Genomic DNA, 15,192 nt, shown 5'->3' with positions numbered 1-15,192 from the left:
TGCAGGTCACAGTCGGCTTTAATTCACCGCACCGAGTGTGCTGAGTGAGAAGGGCCTTTGGATTCTTCTCCTGTGGCTTTCTTAACACATGGCCACAAACTTCGTGGCTTAAAACTACAGAAGTGGATTCCCGCACAGTCCGGAGGCCAGAAGTCAGAAATCAGGGTGTGGGTAGGACTGTGCCCCTCTGGGGGCTCCAGGGGAGGCTCCCTCCTGCCTCTCCCAGCTCCTGGGCTCCTGGCGCTGCACCCCTCTCTCCATCTTCACCTGGCCTCCTCCCTGTGGCTTCTCTTCTCCATCCCTGGCCTCTCCTCTTCTTACAAGGACGCTCTTCAGTGGATTTAGGACCTACCCAGTTAATCCAGGATGATCTCCTTGTCTTTTTAGGGACCACAATTCAAACATCTACGGTATTCATGCATTTCCTCAATATCCAAATACCTAAGGGGGACAAAGTCTGGGAAGGACAGGTGCTACTGTTTGTGGAGACCTACTATGTGCCATTGGACAACTCTCATTTGAGCAAGCGTCTACCGAATGCCTGCTCCATGCTGGGCGCTCTCCATGTGTCAGCGTGTTTAAATTCTCAAAACATCCCTAGTAGTTCTGTGCTGTTCTTATCCCCATTTCACAGATGAGAACACTGAGGCACAGGAGGAAATCAGGGGACGTGACCCAAGCAATGGGGCCGGGAATGGTGGGGTCAAGGTCCTGTGGCCCAGGTCCCCACCAGCCTGCTTGTCTCTGCTCCCTTTTGGGTGATGTTCCACGTCCCCTTTTCTATGTGCAGAAGCTGAGGTGTGGAGAGGTTATGTGGCTTGGCCAAGGTCACACAGCTTGCCGGTAGGAGCTTAGTGCCTGGTCCACTTCTTGCCCCAGACACTGTGCTTTTTCCACTGTGCCAATTTGTTGATCTGAACTGGCTATAACTTGTGGGCTGGGTGATCGAGGCAGTAGAGTGTTACGTTGGTTCCACACCGGCCCGAGCTTGGGGGCCCCTCCCAGATATGTATGAAATAACACCGCAGATAGCATACCCTACGGACTTTATCCGTAGCGGATTTCATCGAAACTTTTCAGAACTTGTTGTGTGCCTTAAGTCAAATAGCATTTATTCCTAAATCCCATGATGATGGAGTCATCCTTGTATTTGAAACTCCTGTGGTTTTTGTCAATGAATAAAACCCCAGTGCTTGGAAAATTCTCCCTGTTAAAGCCTGCCTTAGTTTCCCAGGGCTGCTGTAATGAAGGACCACAGACTGGGTGGCTGAAACAACCGGATTTATTGGCTTATAGTTTTGGAGGCAGGAGGTCTGAGATCCAGTGTCACCAAGCCGTGCTCTCTGAAGGTGCGGGGAGGAGCCGGGCTTGCTGCTTCTGTCCGCTGCGGCTGCAGGCAGTCTGTGCCATTCCCGGGCCCCTGGGCCCATCCCTGCGGCCTCTGCCCTCCATCCCCACTCAGCCTTCTCCCTGTGTGTTGTGTGCCTCTTCTTTTCTAAGGACACAGCCTAAGGGCCCACCCTGCTGCAGGGTGACCTTCTTCTAACTGATTATATCTGCAACAACCCTTTCCCAAATGACATCGCGTTCTCGGTTCTAGGAAGGACGTGGATTTGGTGGGGAGGGGTGCGGGGGGGTGGGGTGTGTGACACCCAGTACAGCACCCTTACTGGGGCAGTTTCCCAGCTGTTGGCTTTGTGTTTGGAATCAGTGCAAGTGTATGGCCCGGGGCCAAAGCTTTCCCCTCTGTAAGCTTCCTTCCGCTTGGTGTCCTCTGGGGAATGCAAGACAAGAGCGGGCTGGGCGAACTGGGGCTCACTTGGAGGTCCACATGTGGAGAGGCTGAGGCCCTTAAGAGATCCCAGCAGAGACGTAACCAGTTGATTCTGTGATCCCGGCGCTCCGTGAGAAGTCAGGGCCCGGGAATAGGCTGGGGGTCACCAGCAGGTGGGGGAGTTACTGTCGTGGGTGAGGACAGGGCTGCCTGGGGAAAGGGTACAGACTGGGGAGAGGGCCAGGCCTTGGAAACTCCAGACTTCGAGGGCAGCCAGAGCAAGGTGAGTCTGTAAAGATAGAAGCCGAGCTCTCACGGCAGAGGGCTGGAGGGGTGGGAGAGGCTCATGGGCCAGATGCTGGTAAGGAGGATGGAGGACAGAAAGTTGTCCTGTGGGTCTGGGGGCCGGGGGAGCATAGAGAACCTTAGCAGGAGCTATTTCGGTGGGGGGGTGGGGGCTGTGACCGGACAGGAGAGGGTTGGGGAGTGAGTGGGAGATGAGACCCACCAACCCTGTGAAGAAGTTCAGCTGTGGGGGGTAAGGGGGCTGGAGGGGCCTGAGGTCAGGATTTTATTTTCTTTCATTAAGGTAAGAGAGACATGAGCATTGACATGAGCCCCTGGAAAGCATCTAGCTGGCCATAAAGGTCCATGAACCCATAACTTCTCTGCTCCTCTGTTCTCAGGGGAGCAGGGGCTGGGCCGTGGGCTGTGGTCTCTCTGTGTCCCGAGTTTTCTGAGTTCGGCTGACCCACGTCCATGGTCCTGCTTAACCATTTCCTGGGCCTCAGGCCAACGAGGGAGAGATTTCCCTGGTCACGAGCCTGTAGATTGATGGCTTACTCTTTCTCTTTCGCAGATGGATGAGATCAGAGGGAAGGACCGTGTGATTCTGGCCTTGGAGAAGGAACTTGGGGTGCAGACCGGTCAGACCCAGAAGCTGCTTCTTCAGAAGGAGGCTTTGGATGAGCAGCTGGTTCAGGTCAAAGAGGCGGAGCGGTACCACAGTAGCCCAAAGAGAGAGCTCCCGCCTGGGATAGGGGACATGGCAGAGCTCATGGGCGTCCAGGTGAGGGGGAAGGTGGCAGGTGCAAGCACCGGGGCCTCATGGCTGACCGCCACCTGTCCTTTCTATGGGTCATTCTTCTGGTCACCTTGCCTGCCTGCTGCCTCCTCTCACCCTCCCTCCCTTCCATCCGTCCATCTGTCTTGCCCTCCCTCCCTCCCTAAACGGGCTGACATTCATGATGTGCCAGGCCCAGGCCTGGGGATAGAGAGGTGAGCATCTGGCTGCTTGTGCCTCCAGCCATCTTGAGCTCAGTGGACAAGAAGGAAATGAAGACATCAGTGCCACGTGTGTGGTAGGAGCCCAGTCTTGAAGTTGGAGTCCTGCAGACGGGGAGGGGCTTAGCCAGCAGGAGAGGGCTTGAGGGCAACAGCTTGGTGCTAACGTGTACAGAGGAGGCTGAAGCAGCATGCACTCATTCATTCATTCACTCCTTCATTCATTCACTCCTTCATTTACTCATTCACTCACTCATTCGTTCAATCACCACATGTTTGAACGTCTGTCATACATGCCCTGCGCAGATCCCAGATGAGGTGCTGGCATTTCAGTGGTGAGCGAGATTGGCCCAGTGGGTCTTGAGGAATGTCCTAGCGTGTCTACGACGGGCCTTTGTAAGAGACACGCAGTGGACAGGGGCTCAAACGTGAAGGTCCCCAGAGACCACGTTTGGCTGTGTGGGGCCATTGGAGGGCCTTGCAGTCTTGTCACTTGGAGATGAAGTCTTCCTGTGAGTCCCTGGCAGGGCCTGGGGTGCCTGTCTGTGTGGCTAGACTCCAGGGAGCCCCAGCTGGCATTGGGCCTCCCAGTGAGGAGCCCTCTCTCACATCCCATGGGTTTTCTGGGAGTGCTTGGGGTCCTTTAAGCTTCTTCAAAGTACATTTGTATCCCGACGTTTTTTTAGGATCAGCATTTGGACGAGCGAGACGTGAGGCGATTCCAGCTAAAAATTGCCGAGCTGAACTCGGTGATACGGAAGCTGGAGGACAGAAATACCCTCCTGGCAGACGAGAGGAACGAACTGGTAATCAGCCCCCCGAAACACAGATGGTGCCTTGTAGGGCGCGAGGAAGTCGCCCTGGGCCCGCAAAGCCCGCCTTGAACACATAGTTAGTGTGGAGGCTTTCTGGTTTTCTTTACTTTCTTTCATTAATCTCTGATTAAAAATCTAACACACGCTCGGTGAAGAAAGCTGCGACTGCCCTTTGTCTCGACAGGAATTTATCCTGAGCAAACAGTCGGAGATGTGAGGGGTGTGGAGAGGGTGGTCGACGCAGTGTTTATGCTGGCGACCAGAACCGACCCGAAACGAAACAAAAGCCCACTTGTTCCATACTCGAGTATTGGGCAATGTAATCATGGACCATTTACGCAGTGCGCTGCGTGCCGTCGTTAAGAACGGCGATAGAGATCCTATTTATTTGCCTTGGAAATGGGCTCGCAGTAAATTAAATGACAAGCAGTTTAAAGAACAAAAACACATTGTCATCGTGCTGGATATTGGATGTTGTGTTAGGTGGTATGATTATGGATCATTTTAATTTTTTGCACCTCTGTTTACTTTCTTTTGCATAAAAGTTCACGGATTTCTAATTTTAAAATAATGAACAGGGACTTTGGGTTAAACATATAAATCCGTAGTAAAAAGAATGGCTTCTTGAATATGCGTAAACTTGCTGGATAAACAGCTAAATGAATTTTTACGTTGTGGGAGTTGGTACATAAGCTTTTTAACAAACGCCTCGTCGTGTTCCTGTTGATTCTAAATTTTATTATGAAAGTAAATCCATCTATGTCATATTTGAAAAACATGGGAGATGAACAGTGTTGATGAATGTCACCTTTTCACAGTTTCAGCAGGATCAAGATTAGTTCATTTCCTGCAAGTATTTTTAAAGGCATATTTTTAAATGGCTTTAATCAGACAGTACGTCAAATATTAGATGTACAACTTAAATATTTATGAACTAAAAAAAGCCCCTAGTGGGCTACAGAACGGTTTACTAAGAAGATAGAAACAAATGTAGCTTGCTTGAAACAATTCGGAGCACCCTGAAGTGTTTAAAGCAAAAATCAACCAGCTAGCCAGCGCTTTGAGCTTAAAATCATGACATAACTACTCTTAGCTCTTTGGGGCGGTTCTTACATGGTTTTAACACTCATGGAAACATATCGACACCCACCAAGTGACTTTCTGTTGTTGTTTTGCGGTTACAAATGGGCTATGTCCCCTCTGTCTTGTTTGGCAACTTGCTTTATGGGTTTGTAAGAGAGACGCAGTGGACAGGGGCTCAAACGTGAAGGTCCCCAGAGACCATCAGGACAAGTGGACTCATGCTGTCTATTCAGCGTCCCACGGCTTGTGCTCCACGGCGTGGACCTACTGGGTCATTCACTCATTCCTCTCTAGGAGGATCTCAAGGCTGCTCGGGTTCCTTTGCTTGGGGGTCGATGTCCAGAAGAACTTCTGGGTCGAAGGTCCATTTTATATTTGAACAGGTGCTCCCCCAACTGTTTTATCTTCCTTGACAGCCTGGTCCCCCAAATCAGGGATCTGCGGTCAGTCCTCGTGCTTGATTCTCGGTACCAGCACTTTCTATGTGGCTAGGAGCACAGCGCCCCAGCTCTCTGCGGTCAAGCTCTCTGTGAGATGAGGATGGGGGTCATTGGGAGGCATGAATAAACCCGGCAAGACTTACCACAGTTTGTTCTAGAAGGCAGACCTGACCCCAGAGTGCTCCTGCTTCAAAGCCCTTGAGGGCCAGGGCTGGAAACTAAATGACAGAGCTCTCCAGCTCCCTAAGCCAGGACTCACGGTGCCCACCCTTCCTCCGCCCACCGCCCCACATTCTGTGTTCCCGCTGCACTGAGAGAGCTGTGTTCTTATCCACTCAAACCTCTGGGCTTGTGGTTTCCCCGCCCAGAACGTCTGCCTGCCCTTGTCTCTCTGTGTTCGTACCTCCTTTCCTGTCTTTGCCTTCCATCTGCTGGAAGGGCACCCCGTTGTACCATCCCTGTCACCCAGCCCCAAGAGGGGCTCCCCCGATGCTGATCAGACAAGAGAGACTGGAAGGGGATGCCCCACCAGTTGTCGAGACTCAGGGATCACCTCCAGGACCGATGCCCACCCTACTTATCCTTGTATCCCTGCACACAGCCTGGCAATGCGTGGGGCCCAGGCCTTCCCTGTTGTCCGAAGAAGGCAGAGTTTCTGCTAGGTCTGCACTTGGGGAGGGATGGTGGCCAGGGGCAGCTAGGTCACTGGACTGACTTTTATGCATCTGATTCCTGAGCGTGGGGACTAGTGGACAGGGGGCCCTGAGGCAGATCTGTGGGCCTCCCTGTTGGGCTGCAGCCTCCTCCTCTTGCCTCCCCCAGAGCCCTCTGAGCCTCGGGTAGGATACTGTGTTTGGAAGCCAGGTGTCTTCGGGATCTTTTTGGGGTTTGTAGCATCCAGGAAACGTGGTCCTCACGGTGGCAGCTCCAGTCCCAGGAAGGCCCAGGCTGGATCCCTGTCGGCCTCCATGGTGTGATGTCAGCAGTTCACTGGGTCTTAGAGCCACCGGCCTTCCATGTCTTTCTGATCGTAGCTGAAACGCTCCCGGGAGACCGAGGTCCAGCTGAAGCCCCTGGTGGAGAAGAACAAGCGAATGAACAAGAAGAATGAGGACTTGCTGCACAGCATCCAGAGGATGGAGGAGAAAATCAAGAACCTCACGAGGGAAAATGTGGAAATGGTGAGTCGTCGGCCACGGGGGACCCCCAACCCCGAGCTCTGGTCTCTGTCTGGGATTGTCCAGCCCCAACCCTTCTAGTCCATGTTCTCCCTGCAGCCCCTGCCTCCCCAGGAAGCCCGTGAGGGGTCTCAGCCCACGCCCACACCCCTGCTCCCGCTTCTCTGGGACCCACAGTGCTCGGGCTCTGTGCCTGGAGGGAGGACGCCAGGCAGCGCCCCACAGCTGGGGCTGCACCTGTGCCCTGCTGCCTGCCGCCCCGTGGCCTCAGACGCACCCCGCATTCTCCCTGCACCTCAGTGCCTTCGTCCAGAAAGTGGGGGTGGCAATACCAGCACTGGGGGTTGTCTGGAGGACGGAGTGGTGGCAGAGAAAGGCCTCCCAGCCTGCCTGGCTCCTGGGCACGCTTACTAGGTGAAAGCTATGGCCGTTTCTGCTCCAAGTGCTTTCTTTGCATAAGGGATTTGCATTCGCCAGCAAGAGTGGCTGGTCTTTGTGGTCAGGGGGTGTCTGGTCTTTGATGGTGTGTGGAAGAGTCTGAGGTTCGTGGCCCAAGGTAGGGTCAGCCACCCCATCTACAGCGGCAAGACTGATGTTCTGCAGGAGCAGGGCTCTCGCCCGGGGTCCCCTAGCAGGCCCAGGTGCGAGGGTGTGATTACCGGTGACGTGCTTGCTTCCCCAGCTTCCTCGTCTGGCTTCCGGGGCCCGGTTTGGGCACTCACCCCCCTACCCCTGTGCAGGGCCAGCCCTTCCTCTCAGCAGCCAGCCCTGCTGGCCGTGCCCCGGGCTGGCTTCTGGTCTGTATCTGTCGCTTCCTCCGGCCTGGGGACCGGCTGCCGTCATCCCTCCTTCCATCCCATGTCCCTGAGCTCACGCCCCTTGGCCTGTCACGAAGCTACCGGCCGAGCAACCCCGCGGGGCTCTCTCCCTCTGGCCGCAGAAAGAAAAGCTGTCTGTGCAGGCGTCTCTGAAGCGACACACTTCCTTGAACGACCTCAGCCTGACCCGGGACGAGCAGGAGATTGAGTTCCTGCGGCTGCAGGTGCTGGAGCAACAGCATGTCATCGACGACCTGTCACTGGTACGTCTGTGCCCGGGGACAGCCCTCGGGGGGGGGCGCCAAGCGACACGGGATCAGGAACGGCGTGGGGGCTCTAGGGGCACTGCTAGAGCGGGCGGGGTCTCCCCGAGCTCATCCCGGCTCCTCCCCGCTTTATTTGGCCAGAAAGCAGCCTTGAGTCTGTGTAAACTGGGAGCAGTTTCCATGGCTACTCTTTTTCTCACATCTTCTCCCTGATTCGTTGTCGTTAAGCGGTGGCATCGGTGTTGAGAATGCATCTTCTGGCCTCTGCAGAGTGGGCACGATTTCCCCCCGAGATGTCTGGGTTTTGTTTTGTTTTGTTTTGTTTTTAGCTCAGTTGTCGCAGACCATGAACTTGAAAGCCTGAACCTTATAATCAGACTAGAATTCAAAGAGCTTGCTAAGCCTCTGTGTGTGTGTAAGATTAAGGGGGGATGAGCATGTCTTAGTAGGTGGAGTGCTATATCCAGAGAATTCTCCAGCTGTCTGTGAAAGTTGCTCGGGCACTACAAGCGAGCCTTTGTATGAGCTTCTCTTTGCTCTTAGAAGTAAAGTGTGTTTTTACTGCCCAAGAGGCACTGTGGCAGTTCCACTCATGGGTCTTCAAAGAGTAGACAAACCAGTGATCAAAATTCTAGAATAAGCTTTGACCATAATTGTCAAGGTCACATTGTTGTCCTATCTTCCTCTCTCTTTAACTCCTTCCCTCCTTCCTTCCACCCACTAATCCATTCTCCTTCTCATCCTTGCATTCATCTTCTCATCCATCCATACTCCCATCTTCCCATCCTCCTTCCGTCCCTTCTTCCTTCCATTCATCCATCTGTCCTTCCATCCACTTACCTTCTTACCCTCCCCTCCCTCCCTTCCTTCCATCCACCTTCCCATCCTCCCCTTCTTTTTTCCATCCCTTCTTCCTTCCTTCCATCCATGTATACTCCCATCTTCCCATCCTCCTTCCATCCCTTCTTCCTTCCTTCCATCCATCCATCCTCTCAGCTTTCTTCATTACACAAAGACTCGATACAGCATAAGATGAAAATACACCTTCAATAAAATGAAGATACAGTTGAAATAGGAATAATAAACCAATGAGACTGGAGGAAATACATTCACATCCACTGAGATGAGGAGGGACAGATACATGGACCATAGGGGCTGGAACCAAGCACCAGATTTGTCTCTGGATTTCCGAGCAGCCAAGGGGAAAAGCAGGTCTTGGTTAGGAGGGAGAGGTGTCCTGGTGTGGCCTGGGACCGAAGGCTGCCACACCTTCTGCTCTGCACACGCCATTCCTACTGACGGCGGCCAGCAGGCTCCACACTGCATGGTAGGTTCTAGGCCCACAGAGCAAAGGAAGAACCTGAAGTCAGAAGATAAAGTGTGTCACCGGGTCTGGGGGAGGCCCACGGGGATTTGGTCCCAGCTCAGTCTGAGCTCACAGCCACAAGCTGTTTCATTCTGGGCTGTGGTCGCCGTCCACACTGCCCAGTGCTTTATACCTTCCGGCCCCCAAAGCAGACAGGCTGGGCTTTCAGGATTGGCAGATTTGGGGATTTTTCTTAAGACAGTCCCAGTCTTGTTAAGGACTTGAGTAAACGGGGTGGCCGTGTAGCTTGCTGTTCTAGGAAGCAGCCATCACGCGGGTGCTCAGAACTTGGACTGACCCACACCCGGTGCTGACAGGCAGGTGTGGGGCGAGGGCCAGGGGGTTGGCTGGTGTGATGTGACCTGGCTGCAAATGCCGACAGTTGTGTCTCCTTCTAGGAGAGGGAACGGCTCTTGCGCTCCAAAAGACATCGCGGGAAAAGTCTGAAGCCCCCCAAGGTAAGCCCGCAGTGGTGCAGCTGCCCTGCTTCGTGGCCCTGCCCGGGCTGCCGGGTGGATGGCCCAGGAGCGGGGAAAGGCGAGCAATGCATAGGGGGCCCTCGAGGCAGAGACACTCACGTCTCTGCATGTCTGATGGGGAGAAAGCCCTTACGGCATCTCTCAAAGCAACACCAGTTATGGCCATGGCCAGCGCTTGTAACTTACTCATGGAAAATTTACCGCTGGATTCTGTATGCAGGCCTCAGGGGCTGCTCACCCAAAATTAAAAGCATAAATACTTAGACCTTTTGAAGGATTTAAAGGGCACTCAGGCTTGGTTTGTAACATCTTATATCCTGTTCTGACAAGGTCAGGAGCTTTGGGATTTTCCTGGAATATGCAGAACCGTGTTCTCTTTGGAAAATGTGGTCTTACAGAGACAGTGCCCAAATGTCCTGCAGAGAGAGCACAGCTGGCCTGGGAGCATTCAGACGCCATAGGGACCAGGCTGGAATGAAAAGAACAAATTGGGGCAGGTGTTAAAAAAAAAAAAAGACATCGTTCACATTTAAACCCATGAACATTTTTCACTGCCACAAAGACTCAGGCCTGCTTTCTTTTCTGTTGAACTGGATGCCCATCCGGGTTTATCTTTGGGTAGAGATATGGTCCTGGAGAAATATTTCTCTTCTCTAAAGAAAACAGCGGTGCAGATATGCTGGTCCATACCACCGATGCGAGGCTCTCGTGTCAGGGTGGTGGTAGGGAACGCTGGGGCCTGTGGCAAACTGAGCCCCCAGCAGCACGTGGTGTCACATATTCTGGGGGTCCCAGAGAAGTGGGGACCCTTCCGTATGAGTGTTCTGGGGCAGCTGTAACAACGTACCCCAACCCACGGGGCCGAGAACAATACAAACACATTGTCTCATCATTTTGGAGGCTAGAGGTCCGAAGTCAAGGTGTGGGCAAAGCTGTGGCCCCTCTGAAACCTGTAGGAGAATCCTTCCTGGGCTCTTTTAGCTTCTGGTGATTTCCAGGCACTCTTTAGCATTTCTGGTCTTGCAGCTGCATGACCCCAACTTCTGTTCTTGTTGTCAGAGGCTGTCCACCCTGTGCGTCCCATGGCTGTCTTCTTATAAGGACACCCGTCGTATGGGGTCAGGGGCCCACCCTGCTCTGCTATGACCTCATGTTAACAGAGTACTGGGGGTAGGGCTTCCACATGTCTTACTTGGGGGGACCCAGTTCACCCCAAAGCACCTTATTTTATATAAAAATCTCAGGATTTTAAAAGTTGGCACAATTGTTAGAATTCACTCTGTGGCCCAAATAAAATCTCTCTGTGGGCTGAACGTGGACACTTGACTAAGTGGTGATGTATATACCACGCAAGCCCGTGAGGTTGGCATTGTTTTTCCCATTTGACGGATATAGGAATCACGTAGGCGTACAGTATAGAAATAGCTCGAAGAGACAAAGTGAATGGACAAGGCAGAGGCTCAAACTCCAGTCTAGGCTCCAAAGCCCAAGTACCACCGAGTCAAGGTGGACAAAGGGCAGGTCTCTGTGCACTGACACCAGAAACTCAGAAATGAGGGGTGCCTGCGGGGGGGCTGTATCGGTTAAGCGTCTGACTCTAGATTTCGGCTCAGGTCGTGATCTCAGGGTCGTGAATTGAGCCCCATGTCGGGCTCCGTGCTCTGTGGGGAGTCTGGCTCTCCCTCTGTCCTTCAGCCTGCTCTTTCTCTTTCTCAAATAAATAAATAAATATTAATTTAAAAAGAAACTCACATAGAAAGTGGCTGGGCAGAGCTTGCTTATTTTTGAATACTCACTTTTATTGTGGAACCACTATAACAGCAGCAGGGACTGCCTGACAGTCAGAGGTGATCCGTGCTGGCATTTTAATGCAACCCCCCAACACACGTACCTGGAGCCCTCGTGCTGTCCCCTTTTTCTTAATAACATAACTAAAACTGTAGAATCCACTTTGCTTTCTGTTTTTGTTTTCCCTTAACCTTGTATTACGAAGCATGTATCTGCATGATGACCCTGTTGTCAAAAATACAAATTTTTATGGCTACATACTCCATTCAGTGGATGGGCCATAAATTTGTTTCCTGTTCTGGGTCAGGCATGTTAGCTCTCAGCTCCCAGCAGCTCTCCGTGCTGCCGCGGTGAGTGAGTGTGTTTATGCCTGCGTAGACAGCTCCTTCTAGGCTAGGTCTACTGTCGTCCCTGAGTGTGACCGTTCCATGAAGTGACTGGACCTTCTGCCTCTGCATATTCCCCCGCAGCGGCTTCCCTTGTCCTGGAAGCTGTGTCCAGGGTCTGGATTGTCCCCATGGGTAGACTCCCAGGAGGTGGGCTACGGATCAGGGGTGTGAAGGCTTGGGGGGAGAATGCGGGACGCCCTGTGCTGTACGGAAGAGACGCGTAATTTTGCACGGCGGCCAGTAACGTGCGTGAACGCCATGGTCACCACGGAGCATGCTGAAAAAGCAACAGTCTAAAGGCCTCCGGCTTGACTGAAGAACCAGATGTGCTGTGGCATTATACACCCCATAAAGCTTCTAAGTAAGGTGTTCGGGAAACCCACTGGTGAACCGCGACTCTGTTTTTCAAGGCCGTATCAGAATTCATGGAGTAAGGAAGGATCCTGTTTTTCCTTTTCCCAATTTCTGAATGTGTTTGTGGGAAGAGAACTTCACAAAGGCCTAGAACGTACTTGGGGTTCTCCAGGCTTGCATGGACAGCAGGTGAGGAGGGCAGGAGCTGTGTCCCGCTCACTGCACCCCGCTCGCTGTCTCGCACAGAGTAGGTGTCCACGGATAGCATTGACTGAGTGAGCAAGTTACTTCTACCGGCAAAGTGCGTTTGCACGCTGCTGGGTCATCTCGAAGGGTGGGGGTGTTCTGTCCGGTCACTACATGAAATAGCTCGCTGCCCCTGGAAGGCGGGGTTTGGGAGCCTCCGTGGGAATTCTCCTGAGCTGGTTCAGGTCTTTTCCACTTCCTGTTTCTGTGACCCACACCGTCTTTTCTTTTTCTCAAGATTCAAGGTAGAGCAGTTTCCCCCACATGCTCCTACTTTCTCCTGGCATTGCCCGGGGTCAGATGGGGACCGAGCAGGTTTTTAAACCTCCCCCCCTCACACACACACACCCCCAGGGCTGTCTCTCGGGCCTGGGCAGCTTCCCTCTCTTCCCTCCCACAGGCTGCTGGGATTCAGGAGTTTCTTTCTCCCCTTAAACACCTCCATCAAGCTCTGTCCATTGTGTATCTGTGGGCTTTACCACTTTGCCCAGGCCTTTGTTTGGCACAATTTTTTGTGCCAGAATTTTCTGTAAGTCCCTGGACTTGGCATGTCCCCTGGAAGGGGCTTCTCCAGTTCCACGCCCACACCCCAATCTGCTACAGATATGGTGATGGTAGAGCCGCAATGCCCTCATCCCAGGGGGACCTTCACACCCCAAGGGCCGCTGGCCCTGTCTCACTGTGCTCCTGGGGACAGGACTGGTGCGGGCATCTCTGCCCCAGGACACTGCTGGTTCAGCCCCCCACGGGGAGTAGCAGGAGATCCCTGAGTGGTTCCCCAGGCTCCGTGTGGGGAGGGCGGGCTTGCTCTGCAGAAGGACTGGCATCATGGATGAAACTACACAGAGCCCCTGGCTTGGGATGGGGAGCGGGTTTGCGGTCTGACAACTTGCTGCCCAGCTACAAGGAGTCGTGTCTCAGTACGGAGCCGAGCACATGAGTGTGGCTAAGGTCAGCACGGTTGGCTCACGCCCCTTGGTTAAAGTGGGGCTGAGTTCTGGGGAAAGACTGAGACGCTGTAGCCTGGCAGCCACATGAGAGTCTGGTCCGGCTCCTGGCCGTGTGGCATCGACCTCGGGGAGCCTGTGTCCTGGCTCTCACCGCGATCATCCCATTCAGGAGACTAAACGGAGCGTCTGCCTCTGGGTCTGTCATGTAGTCGGGGATCCATAAATGATGATTTCTCCTTCTCCCTTCCCCTTACATCAGTAGCTTTCCTTTGGAGGGTCTGTGGAATGCAGATACCCAGGCCCTGCTCTTCACTTCCCTGGTTCTCGTTCATGTCACCTTTTTCAAAAGAGAGACTTTCTCAGGTAACGGTGAGGTGAGCTCTGATGCCCTTTAGACGGTAGCCATCCTGGCTGGGAAGATCGCTGAGAAACATCAGAGCACCATGGGAAGAATCGCCCTTCCTTGGGTCCAAGTGTCAGTACCGTGGGTTCCTTGTCCCCGAAAGGCCCCGGGGCTGCTGTCACCAGGAAGCAGCTGATGCCCGAGGACCTTCTGGAGGGTCACTCATGGTCAGTGGCTCCTGCATCCGTTCTCATCAGACTTTTAGGGCCTATCCAGACTTGACCTTGTGCCCCCCAAGGCCAAGCCTGCTCCTCCGTGGTGGGAGCTGCGTTGGAACAGAAGCCAGGACGCACCACCTTCCGTGGCTGGGGCATCTGGGCGTTTGTCGTCATGTGCCATGCTTTCTATTTCTACGTAGCCAGAGGAATCTTGTTTTCCCTGTAGGGTTGTTTCCACTTGACTTTGTTCCTGGCCTATCCTTGCCCGAGGCTCTGTCACCAGCCAGCCTCACCAGAGCGAGGTGTGGCTGGATGGTGTGTGCCTCATTGATGGGGCTGCATGCAGCAGTCCTGTGGGGAAAGCACGGGGACAATTGTGCAGACAGAGCCTGCATCCTGGGTCACACCCGGGCCACAGAACAGCACAGGCATGCACACTGTCCATGTGTCCTGACCTGGGGCAGCATCTGAGCAGTGGGGGGAGGATGGAGAACAGAGCTGGGGACCTGCCCAGGGCACCTCATCTGGCATAGCAATGACCACAGGGACATCGAGGTCACACCTAAAGACTTTGGAATAGACAGGAAGTTAGGGTGGTTCTAGGCACTGTATTCAAATGGGGCAGGAAACCCCAACACTGGAAATGAGTGTGGGGTGAGTCTCAGTCTTCAGCAGAAAAGCTGCCTGGGAGGCTGGTCTGTACCCCCAGGTCCCCTGCCTGGTGTTAGGAGGGGACCCCAGAACCAGTGTGGGGGGAGGGGCTTGAGGCAGAGGCTCTCTGATTCCAGGCCTGTGCCTCCAGGCCTCCGCTTTCCCATCTCTGCACTGTTCCCTCAGGCTCTTATCCGCTTGTCCGGGGGTCGTGGCAACACTTCCCTGGCTGCCCCTCTCTTCTGGTGTCTTCCTCCCTCCACAACTGTCAGAAAGGTCTTGCTGGGGCACAAGTCTGGCCCTGCCACCTTCTTCCTAAGAACCCTACGCTGGCTCCCCATTTTCCAGGGAATGAAGATGGGGCTCCTTGGCTGGCCCTCAAGGCCTTTGGGGATCAGGCCCTGCTCACCCACTGCTGTGTTCTCGTCTGCACACCCTGGCTCCAGCCCTCTGGATTTGCCATCCTACCTCATCTCCAGACCCCAGCTCGGGTCAGCGCCCCTCCCCTCCTCTGTTCACCGCCTCCCGCTTCTTCAAGATTCGGCCTAACTGTCCCCATTCCCAACAAGCCTTCCCCCTCCCATGGGCAGGCCTTTCCTCTGGGCTTCCTTAGCCCTCTGCTCCTTCTGTCCCAGCACGTGGCATAGCACCTTATTCTCAGTCTCCACATCTGCTTCTCCCGAGACTCAGTGCCGGGAGGACTCAGAGGACGCTGGTGGTTGAATGGGGTAGATGGCTGCGTGGAGAGCC

General features: G+C 53.9%; 1 protein-coding gene across 5 annotated transcripts in view; it reads left to right on the top strand.

The window, feature by feature from the left end:
• JAKMIP1 (janus kinase and microtubule interacting protein 1) overlaps window positions 1-15,192 on the top strand; it is a 129,465-nt gene that overhangs the window by 75,280 nt on the left and 38,993 nt on the right. For all 5 annotated transcript variants that reach the window (XM_034672150.1, XM_034672148.1, XM_034672147.1 and 2 more), the window contains 5 exons: window positions 2,634-2,843; window positions 3,745-3,864; window positions 6,431-6,577; window positions 7,515-7,655; window positions 9,423-9,482. In XM_034672150.1, the coding sequence (XP_034528041.1) occupies window positions 2,634-2,843; window positions 3,745-3,864; window positions 6,431-6,577; window positions 7,515-7,655; window positions 9,423-9,482 (678 nt within the window). The remainder of the gene's footprint in view (window positions 1-2,633; window positions 2,844-3,744; window positions 3,865-6,430; window positions 6,578-7,514; window positions 7,656-9,422; window positions 9,483-15,192) is intronic.

Source organism: Ailuropoda melanoleuca, chromosome 11 (genome assembly GCF_002007445.2).
Source record: "Ailuropoda melanoleuca isolate Jingjing chromosome 11, ASM200744v2, whole genome shotgun sequence".
Taxonomy (NCBI): Eukaryota; Metazoa; Chordata; class Mammalia; order Carnivora; family Ursidae; genus Ailuropoda; species Ailuropoda melanoleuca.
Note: the sequence above shows the minus strand (reverse complement) of the source record. Positions and strands in the feature narration are given on the sequence as shown.